This window comes from Nesoenas mayeri (genome assembly GCF_963082525.1).
Source record: "Nesoenas mayeri genome assembly, chromosome: 3".
Lineage (NCBI taxonomy): Eukaryota > Metazoa > Chordata > Aves > Columbiformes > Columbidae > Nesoenas > Nesoenas mayeri.
This window is the reverse complement of record NC_137544.1, coordinates 34,995,765-35,022,270: the sequence shown is the minus strand read 5'-3', so window position 1 is coordinate 35,022,270 and position 26,506 is coordinate 34,995,765. Positions and strand designations below refer to the sequence as shown.

The window sequence follows — 26,506 nt, the reverse complement described above, 5'->3', positions numbered from 1 at the left end:
ATGCTGGCAGCCTCTTCTCTTCATGACATTTAGGCCAAATGAACAATTCTTCTCACATCACCTGATTTTTAAAAGCAATAAAGATTTTTCTAATGCCTAACATGGTTATTTTAGATTGCTTCTGATTGAGACCTTCTGGTACTTTACTAATCTAAAAAAATATATATATAACACAGGATAATACACAAGAAAATAATTGTTTTCTCTCATAATGAGTCAATTAGGTAAATAAACATTCAGGATCTCATGCATTAATTCAGCTCACCAGATTTGCCGGGGGAAATAGTCAAACAGGCTAAAAAATTTCAAGAGATTTGGGGCATTTTAGGAGTACTCCATAGTAGCTTAACAACAGAAGTTACTATGGAATATATAGAGTTTATTTAGAATAAAGCCTTTGATTTTGGTGAGTATTGTTGTGTGGCAGGCCAAAACTGAAAGCAGTTCGTAAGTACGGTCTCTTTAGCACAGAACAAAGAGAGTAGGGAAGTAAATGGTTTGTCCAGTCCCACATTAGTAGCACTGGAAAAAGTAGCAGCATAATGAAAACTAAGTCTAATTAATATATCTATTCAGGTCAGCATTTAACCTGTCATCCTACATGGCACAGCTCTAAGATCTTTGGTAAAAAAAAAAGTAAATATCTTAATGAAAGATTATTAAAAAATAAAGCAACATTTATATTTGGAAATATTTGCAGTCTACGCAGTCTCTGCAATCTATGTTTGAATCATAAGCATTTCAGACTGCCTTCAGAGAAATCTCATTGTGAAAAGAAAAATATTTACAGTAAGCCAAATACAATGCATTATGTTATTAATACACACGCTATTACACAATAACTCAGTAAAAAGTAGAATAAATCTTAGCATCACAAATCTCAGCATTAAACATTACAAAATTGTTGCAGAAATATTAAAACTACATTCTCTTGGGATAAAGGTTAATAATGCACAAATAATGAGAATCTATAGCATCTGAATCCTAAACTAGTTTAAAAAAGTAGCTAACTCAACTAAGTGATAATAGCAGGATAAATAGCTATAGACATTTAAAGAAAGGTAATACTGTAGAGAGGTAGTAATTATCTCTATGGAAGAATGATTCATACATGATTACCATGGTGGAACTTCATCCCAACTTCCATTAGAATTAAATCAGCACCACTTGCAAAGGAAAAAAATATTTAAAAAAATATTTGAGCTATAAAATAGCTTCTAACTATAGACTACGCATCACTACTCTTTTATTTACACAAGTGCCTTTAAATGTGAAGCTTGTAATATGAAATGCGGGCAAAAGGGAAAAGGTTTTCTGAGGAATTCATGGACCACATCATCAGCACTATACTCAATGTTAACAGAAACAACACACAAATGCTTTTTTTCTATTTAATCAAGGTTTTCAATAATTAGACTCTTTATCAATACATACAAGAAAACCAGACACAGGAATTTAAAGATTGAGAACACTGTTATATTGGGAGGAAGCACTGGAACAGGCTGCCCAAGGAGGTTGTGGAGTCTCCTTTTCTGGAGACATTCAAAACCTGCCTGGACACATTCCTGTGTAACCTCGTCTAGGTGTTCCTGCTCTGGCAGGGGGATTGGACTAGCTCTTTCGAGGTCCCTTCCAATCCCTGACATTCTGTGATTCTCTGAAGGAGAAAACAAAACTACATACACACAAACACCTCAGCTTTGAGGTACTTCCCTGAAGCAAGATGCAGAGGAACAAAAAAAATTCAAAGCTTTCTTGAAATATAAAAGAGCAAAAGATGTGAATAACTCATTTCTAAAATGGTTAAATATTCTCGTAACTTTAAAACGACTGCCTGCAAGTACAGTTCCAGTGCTCTGCTCCTGGAAGCCAAGCAACAGCCTACAGCATGCTCTAGCAACCTGAAACTACAAGACCAAAAGACACAAGTTTCTTATGGAAATAGTGACAAAGTTAACTGTCATCACGCAAGAAGTACAACTTTAATCACGTTTTAAAGGTACAAGATCCATTCAGTAAGAAAACCAAGGAGCAACATGTAAAATGGCAAAAGATCAAGAACAGAGAGCCAAGAAACATAAATCTGATTCCAGGATACCTGCATTACAATTGTACAGTTCAGTGCCTGCTGAGTGCAGTTAATGAATAAAAAACCCATATCAGGCTCACTGATCTTGATTTTCCTTTATTCACAGTCCAATTAGATGAAGTAAACTTAAAGCAATGGGAACAACAAACTGTTAGACCAATAGTTCTGCCAGGACATGCTGCCTATTAAATATAGGACACCAAGGGTCTACTACTGACAATTATTCAATCACTTTAATGACAACAGGTGACAAAAATGCCACTTGTGCATTAAGGAGAGAGCTCTAATATACACTGTAGAAACAGCTTCCATCAAATACCCTCGATGGGAAAAAAGGCACAGTTTGCCTTGATCTGCTCCCCAGGCCATGTAACCCACTGGCTCCCACTGCAGCTGCGTTCTTTTTTGTTCAGATTCACCCTTTCCAGCGAGAGGGCAGATGTTTTTCCAGCCTGCCGAGCACTGATGCCAACCTCCATGGGGAGGTCTGCAGAACCTTTCCTAGAGAAGGGCAAAGCCGCACCAAGTGCCCAGAACATCCACCCCCTTCACTTGTCTGTAGTACAGTGGCCTAAAGAAGCAAATTCAGAATTACTATCATTGATAATGTCAATCCATAAATTGTTTCTGCAAAGACACTATTTTCTCGTGAAATTCACAGTTATCCAGGTTCATTGTTACCCACAAGCCCTTAATACTGCAGTTCAGTTTACAGTGCTTTTGTAACTAAGACAGGAAGGAATAATTCTCAGCATTTCTTTGTACTACAGCAGCAACAGCTCAGAGAAAGTTAAGATACAACTAATTAGGTAACAAATGGAAATCATTATTTTGCATGGCAAATGCCTGCCATTTAAATAATACAAAAGCAAAAAACATTGCATTTGCAAACTTTCACTTCCAAAAGTGAAAATGGCAGATTGATACTAATCAATTTTAAGTTTAAATAACATGCTCAGCTCAGTTCAGGGTGAATGAAACACAGTAACTTGCACAATCCTTAACAGTACTTAATCCTGAGGTAGACTTCCCACTTCCAGTAACACATGCATTTCAATATAAAAGACACTACAACCACAGAATTTTACCCTGAATGTGACCAGTGAAGCACTGGGAAGTGTGCCCTTGGCTTTTTAATCAATAACACACCACCCAAAAGTTCACAGACCAAAAAATCCACATAGCCTAATCTCTGCAAAGCTTCCAAGCAAATCTGTTAAGTATAATGCAGGGGGGGAAAAAAAAAAAAAAAAAAAAAAAAAAGTTATGTCTGAAAATTTTATTTCTGAAAAGGAGAAAAAGATCTTTAAATAGTTTTGTAGGTTATAAAGTAACAAATTTTATAGATATCTCATATACATGCCATGTTTTGGTTTCTTGAGCAGCACCCTTTATGATAGTTTAGCCCTCCAATAATAACACAGCTGATCAGTCAAGCAGTAGGGAAATGTCACCTGCCTGAATAGGAACTGATGTCTTTGCTGTGGCTGCAGTAGATGCAGATGATTGGATGCACATGCAACATCTGGGGAGTCAGCACAGCATGGTCAAGGCAAGGGTTTTGTTATCAGCAATGCATGTTGAAAAGCACATTAATTTCATGTGTTCATGCTTACAGCTGAAGGTATGAAGGGGAGAGATCATTCCTGGTTCCAGCTCCTTCATATATACATTAAAGACAAGTAAGTAGGATGCTGATGTCAGAACAAGCACAGGGAACGCATTCTCTCTCTCAAAAAAAAAAAAAGTAATTCACTCTATGGACAGCTAACTCCTCTCTCTTTGAATCATAACCACTGTATCACTCATACTGCAGCCCTGGGGAATAAAAGCAAGAGCTTTAATCAGAAATCAGTGAAGACTGTCCAAGTAAACAAGTCTCACCAAATTTTTCACTGGTCTATGAAATGACATAGTGCTTTGAGAATGTGCATACAAACAAGAGTCTCAGTAATCTAAAAGCAGCCTTTGCTGTTACATTTCTTAAGGAAGCAAAGGCAGCACATACTCTTTGAACAAGCTTATGACACTTCTCTAACACATAACAACACAACTTTTTATATTTATCTATTCAGCTACATATTGGGAGTTGATGTTGGTTTCACTTTCAATCCTCTAGAAGTAAAGCACAAAGAACTGCATCATATCTCATGCAGAAGCACTATAATTGAGCTTTATGTACATGGAGCTGTATAATCTATTCAATTTTTCCTGTGAAAGGCTTTAGAAATATTAAAGATCAGCATGTCGTTTAATGTATAAAAAAATTCTCTGTTTTCAAACAAGTAAATTGCTGATGGACTTGCCTTGCAAAAGGCTTGCTTCCACCTCTGTAAGGGAAATCTCCAACCTCTATGATGAAAAATGAGTTAGAAATAAAACCATTTTTCTTCCTTTTAGGAACAGATCTATAAATGAAGACAGCTGTATGACACTACTGAGATCTTGCATTGTTTCCACATGGCTAAAGTGGCAATGGTGACTGAGCAAAAATGTCCTAAAAAAAAAAAAGTTTAATAAATTTGCTCAAGTCAACAACCTAAAATAACTACATGTAACCACCTAGGTATCTCACAGTATATCACATTGCAATGTTGTGTATAGAGAGCAAAAAGCCACCTGATATGGGCACAAAAGCAGATCACAAAGACAGCAGGATAGGACACTCAGTGCATCAAGTCTGCAGTGGATCCAGGCTTCTCAACTAAGGCATGATGAAAGGTTTACTTAAGAACCTAAACATACAACTCATACATATAGCCCTTTAGGCTTCACTACCTAAGCAACCACAACAAACTCTATCCTTCAGAGACTGAAGTGTGCTTTGAGCATGCTGATAATCTGCCAACACTGAACTGACAGCAAAGTCACATGGCCCTGGGTACAAAAGCTCAGGAGCTACTCAGCTCCCCCATTAGAGATGGTGGCAAGGGCACATGTTCAAGAGGTGCAAGACCTGGATTCAATGTCTTGTCAGCACATGGGTTCTCCAGTCCAATCATCTTCCATATCCCTGAGGTGTGATCTTGCTGGCAAACTACAGGATAAACTGAGGGATCAGCCTGCTCAGATTCTTTTGCTGTTATTACCCTAAATCACACAGAATAAGCACCAGAAAACAGTAAGAGAGAAAACAAAAGGGAATGTGATCATTCCTGCAAGGAGGGCACTCTCCAAAAGGAAAAGGTTCAGGGTTCCCATCTTGATCTTTAAAAAGCTGTTTTATTAAAAAGCTGTGCAGTGCAAAAGGCATCAAGAACTGGCAGATTCAACTAGTGACACTTTCAGTGTGATCTGAATCTTTTCAGAACAGTCCAAGTTTAAGTGATCATGACATACAAGCACACTAGCTCAAACCTAAGCATATAAGCACAAAGTAAGTGATATATTAAAAACAGTCCTTGTTATCTTCTGAAGAAAACAAAAAATCAAGATGTTAAATAAGCATCTCTGGACAAACACTTGATAAAATTCAGAAAAATAATCCTTTCAGAAGTTAGTTTTCTAAGCACGTGAAAAGTCAGATATAAATCTCAGAGACATCACATCAAGCTTTCACAGTACTGAGCCTGTCAAACAACATATGCACAGCAGTCACAGTTTCAGCAGTTTGAAATGTGTTCAAAATGGAAAACTTTGATTGAATATAGACAACTAAGGAATATACTACATTTTATGTAGTTTCACTTTTTACCTGTCTGGATTTCTATGAAAAGCAACAAAGTATAAAAAACAGGTCTGAACTAATTTAAGCAACGAAAAATATTTCTGGTATGTCTTTAAGCTGTTAGCCTGTAAAATCAATGTTTTCTCTTGATCCAGAGCAGGTATGGGTAAGCAATTTTTTAAGAATGCTAGAGAATCTTGAAACAGGGTAGATCACTTTTCAGGGGCAAGTACTGTTTGCATCTATTGCCTTTAAGTAAGGAAGGATGTCTTTCACAAGAAGCTTTCCCAAGTTAAATAGTAATGAAGACTTATATAAAAAATATATATTTATATCAATATACAAACATACACATTCTTTACTTTTATTCTAGCAAAGATAGTTAGATTTTTTTAAACAGGCCAGCTGCTTACGACACCTACTGCTGACAGAAAGGACATCTCAGCTACAGAATGAGGGTGCAATTTATCTCCCTGGACTTTACACTACACTCAATCAGGGCTCCCTTAACTTTTTTTTTTTTAAACTTCTAAACCAAGACATTTCCAGAGGCCAATTTATCTCATCCCCAAATAGGCTGCTGAAATAGCTGGGATGAATGACCCTCAGGAGATTTCCTTTCTCTAGAAAAGCTCTATGAGCTACTGTACCTAGCTCAAACTTCAATACTCAGACACCTGATGATTGACAAAGGAACTATCTAGGCCCTGTTTGCACATTTACCCATCCAGGAATTGTACCAAAGAGAAGGTTTCAGTTACTGCTGGGATCCATTCAAAGTCCATGGCAGTCTGCTCCAGGTAGGTGCACTCTCATCTCCTTTTCATGCAGATGACAAATTATAGAATCATTTTGATTGGCAGAGACCCTCAGGATCATCAAGTCCAACCACAACCTAACTCTAGCATTAACAATGTCCTAAATGGTTGAAGGCTTTAACCTGGGCAGTAATGCTGAGCTACTTCAAAACTGAACATAATCTCAAAATCTTAAACTCAAAGAAAAACACCACTATAATTAAGCAGCAATTCTTATTGATGTTCACTATATTATTTACGTTTATTTACGTTTCACTCAGAGCTATATATCATAACCATGCTCATAGGAGAAATGCCAAGTCAATACAGCTGCTTAACTTGGCTAAAAAGAGGCCTCTGGTGGCAGTTGTGAAGTATAACTTCTCATAGCTTTATGAAATATGTATTTTGATGACGTAATTTTCTATATAGAAACAGTTACAAAAAGCAGACTAAGCAGTTAGATTTGCAGTGAAAATTGACGTATTACTTCTCATCTCCACAGCACTAACCATTTCAGCCCATCCTTCTTCATGCCTTCACCACAGCTGTCAAATTAGTCTTAAAGTTGCATATATTACCAGTTAAGTAAAGCATCTCATTTTGAAATAGCTGCATTGAAAACTTCAGTGTTAAAGTAATTTCATTGCTAAAGATAGTAACAATTAAGGTTATGAGGCCTGCCCAATCGCCAACACCAACCATGAAGGGTCCTTGATTTTGTTTAAAATTACATAGACTGATAAGGAAAATTCACAGAATATTTCTATATAAAAATGCAGCATTTCTTGGGTAAGTTATGCTTAGCCTGCAGAGTAAAACATATTAGACTGGCAAATGCACATTAATTCTGTAATTCTGTAATTCTGTAAAATTCATTTCCTTTATTAAAGCTTCATGACACTGACCCATGTGGAACATAAGGAACTGAAATGTTAGGCACATGATTAGGAACAATCATGCAGCCTACAAGAAGCTTGATAAGGCTCCTCGCCTTCTAGAAAGAGCCAGCAGACAGGAGAATCAAAATAACATGGAGAATTCTAACATGTGTGTTAAGGTTGGTATGAAAGACAGGAACAGAGATGTGCGTGTGCAGGGGATAAAAGCGGAAGCAGGCCAAGGACTAAAATCACAGAACCGTTTTGGTTGGAGATCTTTGAGATCATCAAGTCCAACTATTAACCTAGCCCTGTCACTAAAACGTCCCTAAGAACCTCATCTACATGTCTTTTAAACACCTCTAGGGATGGTGACTCCACCACTTCCCTGGGCAGCCTGTTCCAATGCCTGACAACCCTTTCCATTAAGAATTTTTTCCTAATATCCAATTTAAACCTTCCCTGGTGCAACTTGAAGCCATTTCTTCTTGTCCTATTGCTTGCTACTTGGGAGACCAACACCCTCCATGCTACAACCACACTATAATACAAGTAACAGCCTATACTGATCACCAAGAGCATCACTCCCAGAAGTAAAACCGAGGGATATGTTTTTACATCTAAACCCAAAGTCCTGCTCTCTAATAGGATCACAGCCAGGTGCCCATCAGCTGAGGACCCTGCATCCCAACACAAGCAGAACAGCAATAAGGCTGCAATATATCACATACATCATCCTTTTCCTCTGCATCCAACAGGACAAGGAGGTGATCGCCATATACTTTAAGCATATATGTAAGATGAGGGAAAACAAAAAATTGTCCTGAGATTTGTGGAGGCTGACATAAGTAACAGTCTAAGACAAAGGGAAGCCCTGTAACAGCTGGTGATTTGCTTATTGGCCAGACTGGAGTAGAATCAATCCCATTTTCATTATTAAGAGCCTGCAAAGAGTTACTTAAGCAGACAAATGGACAGCTGAGGACTTTCTCTAGCATGGCCAATTTTTCTACCACGCTTTCTTGGTCATTGACATTGACATCTCAGGAAAGTTATAACTGAAGTACAGCAAGTCCCGTCACCTGAGCAGACTCACAGCCGTTGCTGTCTGCTGCAACTGCACCACACAGTTTCTCTTGGGATGAGGCTCCAGCAAGCAGCTACAACTATCACTTCCACCTATTTCTGTTGAAGATTACCTTAAAAGCTGTCCAGGATACAAATTAAGTTCAGAAGTTTCAGTGTTGCATAGTATCAAATGTAAGCCACTAATTATTTTCAGCTGAGCAAAACAGACAAGATCTACAGAAGATAACTGAATATTTCTCTCATCAGACTGGCCAACCTGCAACTGTAGTAACACAAGACCACTACTAAAAACATTAACTATTTGGTATTTATTATAATAAATAGCTGAACTGCTTTGACAATGTGCACTATATTTCTATCAAAATAACTCACTTTTAATTCTTAACAGTAAGCCCATTGACCTGTTGCTTTTAATCTGTTCCATCTTTTTATTTATCCCACAGTTACCTTACAAGATGTTCAGGATGGAAGATAAGGTGAAAACCTTCACGCAATATCTAAAGTACAAATTTGCAAAACAACGTACAACTAAAGCTTTGCACTTTCTAAGCAAAGCTACTTTTTTCCCCCCACAGTGTTTCAGTGGAGGTCCAATCCAATGAAACAGACTTAACTGCTCTTTCAAAGAGATGCTTTGTTTTCATCGAATGACAGCTCAACTCTTTAAAGAAAAAAATATCTACCTAAAAGAAAATAGAATAATTTTATTTGTCTGGAAGAGACTGTAAAGGATTTATTACTACCCAAATTTCACTTCATATTGATGACAACTCAAGACATTTCATTTTTAAAAGACAGAAAGCATGGCCAAGTAATAAGAAATACACTGCAAACAAACACTGAAAACACTTGAACTGAGAAGCTCAAACTTACACGAAGCAACACATAGCTATGCATGTAAGTACAGAGCTTGCTACACATCCACAACCAGACACTAGGATACGGCCAATAGCAGACACCCAACATGGGTCTTTCCTCCCAGAGTTTGTTCCATCCAGTCCCGCTGTCAGTCCCTCAGACAAACGCAACAGTAAAATTCACATTGTGGAAAAATACAAGCTTTGCCATAGAGCAGCAGACCAATGGCCCATCTTTCCCTTTATCACATTTAATCTGTTTATACTTTACCTTACCAAGAGCAAATCCTTTACTGAGCAACTAGAGAATGACAAAACACTTGTCTACAGTATTAAGATACTCCAGATACCTGTATATAGTCAGATAAGGAGGTGTGCCTGATCTCCCCTATTTAAACATCTGTAGAGCTGCAGATCTGATACCATATTGCCTTAAATTAGAAATTGCAGGCAGAGAAGGTACTTGATGGAATCACACACCTTTTTCAAGCTGACGGCTCTTCTCAGCCCTATGGTTATCTGTTTGTTGTGGTTTTACATTAACAAGCATCATTTCCTTACCTTACAAACAGTCTCTGTATCCCAGGGTAAGATGGTCCTCAGATCAATCACTTCACAGGACACACCAAGCTTTTCTTGAGCCATTGATGCCACCTCTTTGATCACATGTACCTGAAAAGGCAACATATTATCACTAAGTTAACATTTAATTTCTTTTTAGGATGTACTAAATTACATATACTGAATACAAGCAGTGATTTTTTACCTGCATATTTAGCAGAAACTTTTTTATTCAGTAATCTAATAAGCATTTATTACTCAGTTCATTCTTCTCATTTACTACTTACATTATGCCTAGTATTTCAGCACCACTTCAAAAACCAACTTCAATGAACTCTCGCTAAAAAAAAAAAAAAACCTGTTGCTTTCTAGAGAAGTATCTTTGTGTAAACAGTATCAGGCTACACTATTTTGTATTTGTAGTCAGTTTGGGGGTTAGGATAGGGTTTTTGCATCTTGACATAGCAGTCACACAATTCTGCAAGAAGCATCACAAACTTTCAAAAATAGCCCTAGTAACTACACTTACTGCAATTCACTGGAAGTACAATAGATTAGCAAGTGATCATCTCCAAGCATTATCTACTGAACAGTTAGGAGAGACAGTAAGTACCACATAAAAAAAACTTAACTGTAAACATGAAGTCCTGACCCTCATAATCAAAGCATATTGGGAATAATAAGACAATGTGACACATAGTTCAATACTAACACGATAAATGTTGCATTGTCTGATTATTATAATTAACATTTTACTAAAACAAAAAAGTATTCCCCTCTAGCAAGAGGCTTGTACTGAATTAGAATACATGCTATTCACTATCCACCAGTCACGGAATGAATTTAGCAGCATAAGTTTGTTGAAGTAGATGTAAAAAAATCCACATCTATTAGCATCCTTTTCATAATGTATGTTATGATATGAACTGAGAAGAAAGCAACACTACATAGATTCAAAGTTGTATCTTGACACTTTAAGCAAAATGTATTGTAAGCATTAGCTTCCCTAAAACAAACATTAGCAAACAAATGCTACAACACAGAAAATAACTTCTGACTACAACTCAGATTATACTCCATAAATATATCAGCAATAATTATTTGCTCATGAGATGTGAGGGTAGAAAAGAATTTCTCAACATGATGTCAATAAATTCTGATGTCTTCCTTATTGTTAGAATGTTTCATAATACAGGTTTGGGCTGAGATAAGATAACCTCCATAGAGGAACTTCTAGGCACACATAAGGGGTTGGAGGCCAAGGACCAACCCCAACAAGCAATTTAGATGAACATTAAATTTTACATAGCACAAAAATCTATGCTGAAACAAGATGCTTAAGGAATTAAACATGCATCTACATAATGCAAATATGAACAGCTAAACACCAAATGGCTATTTTAAACAGTAAATAGGCACACGTAGTGTAACAATAAAAAGAAAACATAGTTTGCAGTTGTTTTGTGTAAACTTCTAATACATCTGTGGTTGTAATACAAGGGTTTGAGAATTTTCAACACGACACACAGGATGGATGTTTTTGCCATTTCTCTGATGTGTAAGTGAGAATGTTTATTGAGTTCACAGAGAATAAGGATTAGTTAATGACCATAAAACACTGAGCACAACTGGAAATGAACTAAAAGCCTTTACCACTCTTCATTAGTATCACCCAGGAAATCAAGCGTCAGGCAACTCCACCAGGGCAGCAGCTGCCAGGCAACTACCCAGCATCCAAAAATCATACAAGAAGTAACCAGTGAGCACATGCAACCACTCTGCCTATCGACAATAAACTCTGGACTGGTAACACATTTAGCAATTGAGTTCCAGGTTTATGTATGCAGCCTGCAAATGCCCTCAGCACAAACTCACTGAACATGTTTGATCTGTAGAAGCCTGAGGCATCCAGAACACGCTGGATTTACTGCATATGCACCAAGGATGTGTCCTCATGCTGTATCATACAGCCACACCTGTGGTTTGGGCAGCTCCTAAACTTGGATTAGGTCTGCACATCCCTCCTATTACTATTCACACCAAAAGATGCCTGTCTTAACATCTGGCCTACACTTTCCAAGCTCCAAAGTACACAGGCTTTTTGAAGGATATCACTCCAAGTCCTCTCTGCACTACTGCCTACTGGATAAACTCAGGATATTTTTAAATCTCCACAGCCAGCTATCAAGCCATTACTTTATTAAGTCAGTTTTGGAAAATACGATGAACACTGAGATTATTTAACAGAGCAAAAATTTGCACTTTCAAAAGTGAACAGAGAACTACAGAAACTGTTTTCTGCTGGGCAAACAAGTACAAGTAAAGATATTGAAGGAGTCTGTAATTTAATACCAGTGTAAAGTATCAGAGACTAGTAAGAATAACCACAGATATAAAGGAGATCAAATAGTCTGAGGATAATGAAACTATTGCAGAAAAGCACTGAAGATTACAGATTTCAAACAAAAAGAAAAAAAAAAAATAAAGACACAAGCCCAGAGATCAATTCAATATTCTTGTGATGAATGTTGTAAAACTTGTTCCTCTAAAAGCCTCTCAGATATAATCAGGCTGGGAAAATAGTAATTTTCTTAATTATAGGTTAAAGGCAACAAAAATATTTTTCTGGCAATTCCAAATTAGATTCAAATTTCTCTTCTATAATTCTTAAAAACAAACTTTTTTTTTAACCAGATTTTTCAATATTTGCACATCTTAATTTGGGATGGAGGGTTGTCCAGTCATATTCTTGAACAGCTTTGAAATATAACTGTTAGAATCAAAACTATATTGACCCCAATTAATTCTAAATGTTCAGTGGATTTTAACCCTCTGTATACAAGGAACCCCAGACTGCACTTTAAATGATGCAGTAGAAATCTGTACTTTTCTTTCAGCATAGTACTTTGAACTCTCCTTTCCCATTGCCCAACCCAGTGTCACATCCCAGTGCCCCATTCTTAAATGTATCACTTTCATAACTATGTATAAAATATTAACTTCTTGCACCGGTACCTCTTCCACATTTCCAGAGTCAAGTCAGCCTCAACCAAAAATGAGTAAAATCTTATACAATAAAAAGCAGGTTTCATATAAACACTGGTAATAATTTCTTCAAGTGTATAGTGGTGGAACACATACGCAGTTTATTGTCTGGCACCTGAGCCTGAACGCAACACTATTCAAACAGCACCTAACCCTTAGCCCAGGCTCTGCTGTATGACAAGTAACTTGTAGGAACAGGACTGACCTGAGTGCCCCAAGCCACGAGTGTCACATCACTGCCCGTCTGCAGTACCTCAGCTTGAGATAGTGGAATGGTGTAGGGCTCCACCGGAACTTGTTCCACTGAATAAATAAAAAAGGGAAAAAGAAGCATTGCATTCCTTTACTATTCAATATTATCCCATAAAAATATACACTAAAAAGTTTCTTCAGTGTTAATGCCATCTAAAAGAATAGACCAAAATCACATTGAGTATTAGCCTTAGTTTCAAAGGTTTAGCTGTAATTAAAAATATTTTAATTATACTGTTAAAAACACATTCAGTGTAGTGTTTAATTTATGTTATATACTACAGCAATAAGATACACATATACACATCAATGATAGTAATAAGTCCTGCTGTACTCCAAGTCAAAATATCAGAACCAGATTTAGAGACGGACACTGCTACAACTGAAAAAAAAAATCTCAAGTAACCACTGCATTTAATTCTAGTAAGCATCAACAGAGCCTTGAAACGATACTTCAATATTCAGACATGAAGTAAAAGTTGTGCCCATGCCCTTCTGATATCTGTCAAGAATGGTGTCCCACACTTATGTCTAAATAGAGGGAAAAAGTTTTCAGAACCTACACAGAAAGTGTCAGCAAGAACTTGTGATTATAGTAGTTTTAAATTAGTCTAAATGTTTTTGCTTTTAAAAAAGTTATCTATTCACAAAAAAATACATAACTAGATTAGACAAAAATTAAGCATGTTTCTTCTCAAGAAATTTAAGGTGGTTGCTCTGAACTTAAGACCCATTTACTAGTTTTCAGATGGAAACATGCTAGATCAGTTGTACTAGTTGCACTCCAATGCAATATGCATTGACTGGTTTAGTGATTAAAACTGTGATAAAAGATACCCATACTTTAAAATTTAAAATAAATAATGTTTGGTCTAATGGTGAACTTGTCTATGCACTAGTAAGTCAAATAATACTGCTTAAAATAAATTATAGCAATAAGTGGAAAAAAAAAATCTTACTCAACTCTTCCTAAATACACAAAACTGATTTGTAAAGAACGTACTCTACTTTTTTGTTAACATATTTCATAGTTCATAAAACAGTTAGAGTTCCTTCTGAAAAAAATTGCTTATTGATAAAGAATTCTACTGAGAGGCACCAGAAGAAGAAGTGTTTTCTTTTTTTTTGCTTTATTGATATGGCAAGTATTGATAAGTAAAAGTAAAATGACCTAAGATTTTTTCCTGGCACACAAGTTATAAACATAACTTTGCAATAAATCAAGTAGCGAATATATATATATTTTTTTAATTACAGTAGATTTTTTTTTTTTCTTTTTTGCCAGTAATGATATAAATACTATAAATTCACAGAATTACAGAATGGGTGAGATAGGGAGCAACCTCTGGAGATGACCTTGTCCAAGCCCCCTGCTCCAAGGAAGGTCACCTGGAGCTGGTCATTCAGGGTCGTGTCCAGTCAGGTTTCATGTATGTCCATGGTCAGAGACACCACAACCGCTCTAGCCAACCTGTTCCTGTGTTTGGCCACCCTCACAGTAAAAATGTTTCTGCCTGTGCTTCTGTTAGCGATAACTCAGAGGAGACATACATATTAACTAAATCATTCTTCCTAAAAACAGAACAGGAGCTCTTTTTTCAGCATAATTCAAGACACAGGTCCAATCAATCATGGAAAAAAGAATAAAAACTGGATTTTAAACACAAAGTGCTTTTAAACATAGCACAAGATCAGATGTTGACAGTGAAGCAGCCCAGGCTTCTGCAGATTTGGCACACTGTAAAACCCTCAGGCAAAAGAAAGCAGAGATCCTGAAAGACAATGAAATCCACAGCTCTACTAATTGGCATTGCATAACTGTCCTTTTCAGGGGATTGTCATCTACGTGAAACCTGGAGAACACGAACCTTATAAAGATGCCAGTGGAAATCTGGGCAACCAACATGAATGAGAAGGTTTTGTAGTGACAGTGGAATGAACCAGAGGAAGAACAGGAAGGTGTACATGATATAAAAAGAGCTATTTCTCTCTGCAATGGCTTTATCCACTTAGGGAAATTAAATACACTAGTACAAAAACTACAGCTAAATCATTCTGCAACAAGATGTCCGTTGGATGACCTCATCTAGAATTCCTGACACTTTTGAATGCAAAATTCAGCTTGTCAAAAATTTAGAGGGAAGTCCAGATTTGGCAGGATTTTATTCAAATGCCTTTGCAAAAACTCCTCCCTCCACTAACAATAATGAAAGGTAGTATATGAAATTACTCCATGCATATTCTTCCGTTATAATTAACCAAATGAGGGCAATAGTGTTTATACACAGCAGTTCGTTCATCAATTACTGAAGACATAAATAAAATATTTTAAAGCAAATATTTCAAATACACATTTCAAATAAAAAAATTAACCTGAAGTTGTAATTTTCAGAGGACAAGGGCCATCACAAGTTAATATTAAGAGGCTGCACCATCTGTTGGTTTTTCTAAAAGAGCAACCTAAACAGCAGAAAGAAAACATGTGTTTTCTCATCTTACCTGTCTTGTCTCTATAACAACCACTGATGCAAGTCATATTTATTCCTACACCACCAATGTCATATATAGTACAATTAAATGAAACTGAAAAGGTCAAAAAACATCAGAGTAGGTTCTCCACAAGATGTCTAAACCTGATAATGTCAAGGTGACTCATCTTCTCCTTTGATTCATAATCATTATGTGCTCTTGACACTGCACAGGCTGTTATCTACTTTTTATATATCAAAACCTCCTTTTTCTTTTAAAATCGGGTATTTTCTTAGTGTCTCCGACATTTAGGGGGACATCACCATGGCACTTTCAATATCACTATAATCTCAAATTAACCAGCAACAGAATTTCCTCTCTATATGCCTACTTGTATATTTAACTGTCAACTTCTACCCAAAAAGGCTTACACTTCTTTGGTCCTTTCTAATTTTATATCAAACTAAAACACAAAAGTTCTGATGACCACTGTAAGGTTATGTGGAAGGAGAGCTCTCTCCTAGTCCTTTAAGTATGTCCAGACAAGGATCTTCTCAATGCAAAAGGGGATAACAGGAAGAGGGAGAAGCCATAAGGAGGAACATGCAGGGACATAAGCCTAACCAACAAATGATGAGGGAGGCAGTCCCACTTATTGATAACAGTTTGGGGAATGTAGGAGTGTTTCTTTCAGTAAGATTATCTGACGGAAGACGTCCCATGCAATGATAAAGGAAAAGAAGCTATATACAAAATATACAGAAACACACATCTGAAGACAAATAGAGACAAAGACAAAAAACAAACCCGGTCAGGCACACCAAGTGAGGGCTATCAAGAAACTATGGGCAAAAGAGAACTTTGCAACTGATAAGCACGCAAACTTCTTCTCAGTGAGGGTGCCAGAGCACTGGAACAGGCTGCTCAAGGGGGTTGTGGAGTCTCCTACTCTGGAGACATTCAAAACCTGCCTGGACACATTCCTGTGTAGCCTCACCTAAGTGTTCCTGCTCCGGCAGGGGGATTAGCCTAGATGATCTTTTGAGGTCCCTTCCAATCCCTAGCATTCTGTGATTCTGTGAAACCTGAGGGCCCAGGGTGTTGGAGGGGGTGCATGAAACTACACCAGCTCATAAGGGGATGTGAAGGGGAAGGAGCTTGGGAGGAACAAGGTAGAGAACAGAAAGGGTTATAGAAGGGGCTTGGTACACATGAAACAGGGTCAGTTGGTGTGTTTGACTGAGCCCTGTGCCTCATCACAGTGGTCAGGCCCAGCTTCTTTTTAAGTTCCATTCTGTGCACGGGTGTGAGCTGCAAGAAGGACTAAGTGCCAGCTGCTGGTGAGACCAGCATGAGAAGACAAGACATTGGGCCAGCAACAGGGCTCAAACCAAGGTGCAGACACCCTGGGCCTGCGGTGTGAGCTACAAGAACAAGTGCTGTCTCAGCCACCAGCTGCTGGGGTGGGAACAGCATGTGTCCCAAACACCAGCCACCAGCAGGGCCTGGAGTGAGGCAAGTGAGAAGCTGTTCTGTCTTCTGGGGGAATCACGTAGGGCTGCTAGACCAGCTGAAATCACCCACTGCAGAGGTGTGAAAGGAAAAGCCATGTCCGAGGGAGAAACGCTGTCATTCCCCCTTCACATCCATATAACCAAGCTGGTGGTGGCCCTGTCCTGTCCATGCAAGTAAACAAAGAGTAAGGGTGAGCATTCCAAGGAGCCCAGGCACACTGAGGAACACCAAGTCCTGCTAAACAAACTGCTGGAAAACAGGGGTGGCTGTGCAACAGAAACAGCCACAGCTGGACACTGCACTGCTGCAGAGTATGGGAAGAAGAAATCTGCAATTACTGCTACAACTCCACTATGCTAAGTATACTTTTCTGATCTAGTTACTGCCTCATGACATTTGTCTTACATACATTTATACCTATATAAACAGAAGTACATAGATAACATTAAACATACCTATACATAAACACATATAGCTGTATATAAGGGACTATTTCAAAGTGGTTGCACATCAGAGCTAATGCAGAATATGAAACTTATCAACTGTATTTCATTCAATCGAAATAGAAAGTTCTCCTCTGTAACTTTTAAAACTTTATTAACAGATGGCCAGACAAGGTTTGAGATCTTAGCTTTAAGTCCACTCCCTCCTTTTGGTGTTGGTATTACTACAGCTCTTGGATATCTAAGGCGTGAGATACTTTTTGAATCAAATGGAAAATGTTTTCAAACTGTTCTTGCAGAGCTGTTCTTCATTTTGGAAGTTGCCTTTTCTCCTCGATTCACCACAGCATGAATGTTGCAAACTTAAGGCAATGCTGCTTTCCTATCCACCTTTCTCCAAGGGACGACTAAAGCCTTAAGGCCAAATTTTATTACTGTACCTTGTATGAGCAAATGCATGTTTGAATAGCATATAGAAATGAATTTTCATGTTATCACATGGTTAGTTTTACCTCTTGTCTAAATAAGCATACAAGCAAATCTATGTTCATTTGGGGTGACATCAAGCTAAAATCATTATTCAAAAAAAACCACGATATCCATGTGATAGTCACACCAAAATATTTTGTGCTATAGCTCTGATTTTCCTTGAGGATCAGACTTTTGTTTCAAAACACTTCCAAAGATTCCTCTCTTTTTTTTTCACAATGTCTTCACTGTTATGAAAAAAATATGTGCTTGAATCGTGAGAAACCTGCCCTGTCATCCACCAAAAAAACAAAGAAACAAACAAAAAGCCCACCCACCCACAACACACACGCACACACACACACACACACACAGAACCTTGAAGGAAAATGGTGGGTCTATATAGCTCCTTGGAGGTGCGCACCAGATGCAAAATCACAAGCTTGGTCCTGCATAAGAGTTTCCATAAAACAGCAATGACCTGGTACCCTGATTAACATTCTCAAAAAGCAACTTCAGGTTACATCCTAGGCCAGATATATTTTATCTTTCACCTCTAGCATTCAACAACTGATTTCAACCATGACTGCAACACTTGAAAGCAAAAGTGGAGGGCATAGTTTTTTGTTTGGTTGGAGTGTAGTGGGCAGGGGGGTTGTCTTGTTTTGTTTGTTTTAAACAAAGCATCACAAGCTTCAAACCCCATGAACAAGGACAACAAGGACAGATACCCTATGTTTTAAAGACTATCCCATCTACAGCCTATTTTCAGCTGAAATTTCAAAGATACTAACAGCTCTGAACAAAATATCACAGATAGTTATTTAGAGGCCTCAGAAGGAGAAAAGGAATTCCATTAGAGGAGAATGACGAAGCTCAAATGCCTACATTAATTTTACAGATAGAAAATACTACTTTCCATTATTATCTTTGACACCTTAATTTTTCAATGAAGTACCTACACACCCACTGCAACATCAGTCATTAAGGTCTCTGCAACAAATATGTCTCTTCACCTGAAGTTAGAACAAAAGAATTTATGGTAGGGGCAATATAATTTCATTATTCAATGCCTTAGCCATCATCATGGAATAAAGAAAATGAGTTTTTGTCTGGAACAAGGAGGTCCCAAATCTTGGGTGGGGTTTTATATCATATTATACTAGTATTATCTCACCTTTCTCCTAAAAATATATCAAATTGGAAGTTTCTCATAAAATGCAATAAATCCTCACACCATGCTCCCCACACACCATAAAAAAACACCAGAGATAAATAAAGCAACAGAGGACATCTGATGCCATTATGTCTCTTACTTTGGAATGCCTGCATGTTCCCAGCCTTAGGAAGATCATGTAGTATTTTGAGACACTAATAGAGACAAGAAGTGCATACACAGTTCAAGCTTCCTGTGAAAGCAAATTTCTGAATCAGTACTATCTTCTTCTGCTAGAATCAACACACTCATATGGGATATTATAAAGATTTGCTCTACTAAAAACACAAGACAGTTGCATTTTCAAGATTCCTCTTTCTACCATTTATCCTGTTCTTGTTTATCAGGCCTGTCTCTCATTGCTGCTGCCTCTGGACCCAAAAAACAATCATGATGACCGTGGTCCATTTCAGAATTCACTAGGCCACTTCATTTATATGGTGGAATTGCAAAAAACCCTGACCAAGGCCAGCAGCATAAGAAGGAACTTTAAGAGATTAATTTTCTGGAAGTAATTCCCAGACAGTCTTCTTCTAGGACAAGCTGCCCGAATCCACAAAGGACAGCTAAACAGTTAAGAATAGGAACAAACAAGGCCAGAGGAAAAGGCTTTAAATTAAAAGAAATACTGAAACTCTTCCACATAATATTCTTGCTTTATATTATAGAAATAATTAAAAGTCCACTCAAAGTTCTCTCAAAATGAAAGAAGTTACCTGTCACAATCATCCTCGTCACATGTTGACACAAACGTACTATAAATTTCAGCCTAGATCACTAACATTTTAAGACAAATGTAGGTAATGGCTCTGAAAATCAGGCCATGGAATGTAGGAAGAAATCAGTCTTTAAGAAACTACCAACATCATCTTGCAGCAACACTGCAGTTGTTTACTGATCAGCACTTAAACCACATTAACCACTATTTCAGTATGACTTTACTCAAGATTTCAATTGCAAGGCTGATTTATGTTGACTAGACAATCCAGAAATTCCTTTAAAAGTCATTTCCTCAAATATAGAGAGCTCCCTATATTCACAAAAGCTGTGTGATATTGATGTGCAGCCCATCATTTAAAGCAGGAATTTATTAACTCTACAGTCCATACTTGTGACTTACAAACATTGGGAGAGAAAAAAAAAAAAAATGGTTGTTTTAAAGACACAGGTATAGTCAGCTTCCATTTTTTTCCTTTGTTTAACAGGACTCTAAGACTCAAGTTCACTTTCAAAACTATTTCATCTAAATGAAGGGCCAGAAGTCTTTATTGCTTAATTTCAGTGAGGTCTCAAAACACACTGTCCTTAAGGAATGCAATACCCTTTGGGTACATCACACCACACTAAAAATTAGAAATAGCTGCACTTAAAAAAATATATTGCTGGGTCTTTTTTGAAAACATAAAAGCAAATGAACAGTTTCCCCAGTAAATATCCTATTCATTCCTGAGTTATTCTCCCTTTTTTGGTAGCTTTTATGTTTACTTTCTAAATCTTTCACTTGTTATTCTTCGGTTCTCTTCTCTAGAAAGAGGATAAATTTACTAAGAAAATGGATGCACTGATGGAAAAGTGCTGTTAAAAGGTCCAAAGTAAAATACAAACACTTTGTCCTTCATTCAACTTCAGTCCACATGCAAAGTCAACTTATAAACTGGATTGACAGATCCAAGCATAGTTGGTACATAAGGCTGTACGACAGAAACACTGAAGGTAAGTGATGGCTTGATTTCTGTTTTATTGGTTGCTCACCCAATCACTCTACCTATCTCCACATGCAAGATTCAATTACGTCCATTATCTATTCTCAGTCCAGTTTCTCTAATCCAACAATTAACAAGCTAATTTTTTACAACCAACTACATCCCTATCATCTTCACATTACTCTGTTCTTATATGCTACTTATGATAGCTGTTAAAACTTGTTTGAACCAGAAAGTTCACTGTACCTAAAACAAATGAAAAAAGTAACGGCAATCAAACTTCCTTCCACATAAGGTTAAAATCTAAGGAGGCAGATTTTCAAGATTTTTTGAAACTAAGCACTTCAGAGAAATTTTAACTTTGGGAAAATGGTGATGTTCAAGTCTTTTTGAAAAATAAAAACTGATCTCAAAACTTAGTATCCAGAGTTATCAAAAAGAAAGCAGTTTAACTTCTGCCAAATATATATTGCAATTTGATAAAGGACAATTCCTCTTACTTCTGTTCTTTTTTTTTAACCCAAGACTGTACAAAGCATCCCATTTCCAAAGTTAACTGAGCATGAAGCAGATTGTAAATGTTCATTTATATCTGCAGCCAAATGTAGAGATCTTATTCTCACAATTCCTCTAAAAACACAATCCCAAACATAACTGGAGACAAAACAAGTCAAGACTTCGGCTACAGTATTGGTTTAACTGTGACTATCAACATACATGGGGGGGAAAAAAGAAATGTTGCTTTATTGAAAAATACAGCATATAAATATTTACCTGCAGCTCTGTAAAGTATTTTAGGTTCAAAGAATATGCAGGGATTTTTGTCCTCTATGCAGGACAGAAGCAATCCTTTGGCCTGAAGAGGACTCCTTGGAATAACAATCTGTAAAAATATTTTTTTAATGGTTATTTAAACTGTAATTCTGCTACAAGGTTCCTCTATTAATATTAAAAAACAAGCAACAATTTGCTTCAAAAAAGCCTATGCACAGATTGAGCAGTTCTTGCAAAGTGAACTAACATCAGAGCTATGTTACCAACACACACTTCAAATATTGAATTTTATGTTGTTCACTGATGAACCTTGAATAGTTGCCTTCTACACCATGTTTAAATACTAATGGCCTCCCCCCAATAATGCAGAACTAACATCTTAGCAGTAACATTCTGAGGTAGAAGGAGCAGAAGAAAGTCAGTCAGATTAAACAAATATATACATATGTTCATTTAGTAAAATGCTGTAGATGTATGACAAAGAAATTCAGCTGAGTGATGCTCAGTTGCATGGATAAAGATTCATCTAAGCAGGCCTGGAAGGAATTTGGTCTTAGTCCAGTAAGTTTTGAAAACTAAAAAATGAAAGAGCTACTTAAAGTTGACTCTCTTTACTTATCATAGAATATTTTCAGTTGGAAGAGACCCTCAGGATCATTGAGTCAACCATAACCTAACCTAACTCTAGCACTAAACCATGTCCCTAAGAACCTCACCTATACATCTTTTAAACACCTCCAGGGATGGTGACTCCACCACTTCCTGGGCAGCCTGTTCCAATGCCTGACAACCCCTTCCCATGAAGAATTTTTTCCTAATATCCAATCTGAACCTCCCCTGGCACAACTTGAGGCCATTTCCTCTTGTCCTACCACTTGCTACTTGGGAGAAGAGACCAACACCCTCACTGCTACAGCCTCCTTTCAGGTTGTTGTAGACAGTGGTAAGGTCTGGTGGAAGCCTTAAACTTGTTCAATTTGGAACAAAAAAAATACCTGAAATTATTACCAAGCAAAGAGAAAACTAAGTAAGGCCTCCAGATGTAATATGAATACTTGGAATGTTGATTATTAATGTAAAATTAACAAATTATCATAGTTTCAATGAAAACAGAACCCAAGAGCTCAATTTCCTCAAATTGGAAAGACCATCTAATTTACATCCCACAAATCTCAAAGAGCTGGTACACGCAGCATGTAGTATACTAGGAAACATTTTTATAGCTGTGACATTAAAAGTGGCCCCCCTGACTGAAAACATCAGTTGTAGCACTTGTTTAAAGAAAAAAAAAAAAACAAAACATGTAACTATGGACATGTTAACTTACTGCCTACAGGAGCTTCCAAGGCTTCAAATTATTTTTTGAGAGTAAGAATATTTAATTATATAAAAGTAACAGAAAAGAGTCAAAACAACCTAAATCTGCTATCACATCAGCATGATAAGTGCTTCTTCTAAACAAGGTGGAAGCAGTCTATTAATATTCCAGCAAAGCATTTTGAAACAGACATGGGAAATTACCGAGCTGATGGATGTTATGAGTGCAGCTCCTCAGGGAACATTTTTAGGACAGACTTTATTTACCTTATTAATTTACAATGTTAAGTCAGACCGTTGTAATGGAAGCTATTAAAAAGCTGAGAGTCACTATCATTACAGAGGATAATACCAAAGAGAGCTGGTTCACATTGAGGACATGACCAACAAACGCAAAAGCAAATTGAACAATACATACTGAGAAGTCACACGTTTAAGGACTACATTTTTGTTATAAGTTTAGAACTCAGCAGTAAGAATTCAGATTTGAATTTATTATCTGCTCAAAGAATGACTAGCACACTATGCAGTACAGCCCTAAAAAAGCATAACAATATAGCCAAGAAGTGTTAGTGCTATTGAGAAAATCACTGCTAGAAACTCAGCTGGAAAGAAAATGAATGAAACAGGTGCCAAAAGAGCTTCAGAAATTGTTAACATCTCTTTGATAGTTTGATTTGTTTAGTCTAACAAAACAAAGACTAAATGGAAAACAATTGTTCTCTTAGTATATGAAAGGGAAGATGAAGGACAGATAAGTTAAATATGCAAGTCAGCCAGGAACAAATTTAGGCTGGAAATGAAAGCTTGTAGCCATGACAGCAAATATGCTGGAACAGTCTTACCATGGAATGGAGAAAGTCAATATGGTAATTGTGAAAACCAGTTTACCCGTCACAACAGACTTCTTCACAAGAGTAGACAAAAGATACAACCACCTAGCAATGTCCTGCTCACCCCAACAAGCCTTGTCTGAAGCAATAATGACCACAGTCCTTCCCCTGAACACTCAAAGCTGTACAAACTCACTTTCACTTGGGAAGTTCAAACGTCACCTTTCACTTACAAAAAGCACCAAATAGAACTATTAAATCAGGAACCTGCCACAGAGTTTAATAAGAGGGCAGTTTTGAAAACCACTCTGCCCCCCAAAGCTCAATCCTGCCCTTCCCAGTTTGTAATACATGGCCTTTCCTCCTGTAATTTGGAGAAAACATGCATATGGGCTTCTGCAAATGCATCTGAAATAGAAATTCCTCTACACTTCTGGATTCGTATGTGTTACCAGGTGGGTTTGGGTTCATTCAAAAATAAAGACCTGCAACCTTGAAGATAAAACCTTAAGTATTATTAACGGCACTAATGAACAGCTTTGCAAAAAAATATTGAAGGCACAACATTGTTTTCACAAAGATACAAAATTCAAAATATAGAGTCTTAATACACTTCTCTTTTGCATGAAAAACTAGTATATTGTTCCACCAGTTCCACAGAATTTAATGTGCCCTTTACCTTCACTTGAGGTGACAGATGTTAGTGGTAGCAACCAATTTTAGCACTTTACCCAAGGAAAAGTGAAAGAAAGTGAAAAAACAAGATCGATCAGAGATGAAAGAAATGAAATTAGCTGGAGTGATTAAATAAAATTCTGACTTGCTATCTTATGTAGAAGACTGAGGACAGTAGTACTAGGTTGCTATGAATTAGGAAGAGTTTTAATCACCAGACTGGACCACTAGATCTCAGCGCTTGGTTCAGCATATAAAGATTTGAGACTAACCAACAAAACAAGCATAAATTAGCTAGACCTGGCATCAGTACCTTAATCATACGTTATCTTATGCTTCCATACAATAATAAACTACTCCAGTTCTTAAAGAAGCTCAAGAAACCATTTGATTCAATTACCTGGCAAAAGACTTTGCAGATTACTTCTGTCTCTATCAGGAAATATTTTCAAGTTCAGAATAGGGACACCTCAAAGATCATAAAGAACACCCACAGACAAAAATAAATTCCATTTCTCAAACATCATGTGAATAGCACACAATTTTTTTATTTAACTAAAGAGAAAAAAGTAAGAGAAATGTTCATGGCCTCCCTGTAAATGAGTAATGTCTGAAGTGTTAGAACAACAAAATCATATAGAGACAATAGTTTAAACAACAGATAAACAATGAACATGTGTCTTCAGCATACAAATACTGGTTTTGTTTAAATATTCCACATCAATCAAGTCATGAGTCATTTCTCAATGGACAAGATGACAGTTAAGCCAGAAATACAAGTCCATCAACAAAAAAATTACTCAGAAAAAACGGAGAGCTGGCAAATAGTGCTCTATTAATCTGAGATGATGAGATCCCACCCCTCCCTCTTCTCCAGGCAAGTTATCCATCTAAGCCTTAGGAACCTCAGCTTCAATGGATGGAACTGCATCACACAGAAAGCTTGCCTAAAGTTATAATTCAAAGAATCACAGAACAGTTGAGGTTGGCAGGGACCTCCAGATGTCCAGCACTCTGCTCAAGAAGACCTGTTTGCCCAGGCCCATGTGCAGACAACTTCTGAGTAAGTGCCTCCAAGGACGGAGACTCCACAACCTCCCCAGGTAACTTGTGCCAGGTGCTTCCTTATGTTCAGAATCTCTTGCATTTCAGTTTGTGCCTGTTGCCTGCCACTGTCATTCATATAAGTGAATATGGTAATGCACTTAAACAGATGCAGAAAGAAAAAAAATAAAAGAAATGTACTATTTATTAGTGTTAGTTTTTAGTTTCTGTACTATACTGGACACAGAACAGGTGTAAAATATACGCTTTTAGAGGAAAAAAACACACAAATTCAAAATGCTACATCTATTAAAGATTGCATCAATAATGGCTAGAAATTCTCAAACATTTAACACAGTTTAAGTTTTATAACTTGAAAAGTTATAAAAGCATTTTTAACTAACAGAGATTATTTTTGTGGACTGACTCCTATTTTTCTTCCCCTGCCTGCACCCATACTCATTATTAGTGAGGTCCATTAAAAAACAAGCAAACAAACAACAAAAAAAATTAATCTTCCTAAAATAAGAGTTACTGTACCTTTATTCCAGGGCAGTGAGCAAAAAAAGCTTCGGGACTTTGAGAGTGATAGAGCGCACCATGACCCACACAGCCCCACGGGGCTCTGATGGTGAGGTTTCCACAATTAAACAGATCTCCAGAGCGGTAACGATATTTTGCTGCTTCGTTAACAATCTGGGAAGATATATTTACAAAAGTAAAATTCAGTCCAATGCCTTTAGTTATGCATCATTAAACCTCTACAATATATTAGATGTAATTATATCATCTGCACAATGTATGGGATTCA

The 26,506-nt window shown here is 37.2% G+C and overlaps 1 protein-coding gene across 21 annotated transcripts in view; it reads right to left on the bottom strand.

Moving 5' to 3' along the window:
- BCKDHB (branched chain keto acid dehydrogenase E1 subunit beta) overlaps nucleotides 1-26,506 on the bottom strand; it is a 121,479-nt gene that overhangs the window by 65,832 nt on the left and 29,141 nt on the right. For all 21 annotated transcript variants that reach the window (XM_080341537.1, XM_080341538.1, XM_080341540.1 and 18 more), the window contains 4 exons: nucleotides 26,236-26,391; nucleotides 21,827-21,935; nucleotides 13,192-13,289; nucleotides 9,942-10,052 (listed from right to left, as the gene is read on the bottom strand). In XM_080341537.1, coding sequence (XP_080197663.1) covers nucleotides 9,942-10,052; nucleotides 13,192-13,289; nucleotides 21,827-21,935; nucleotides 26,236-26,391 — 474 coding nt within the window. The remainder of the gene's footprint in view (nucleotides 1-9,941; nucleotides 10,053-13,191; nucleotides 13,290-21,826; nucleotides 21,936-26,235; nucleotides 26,392-26,506) is intronic.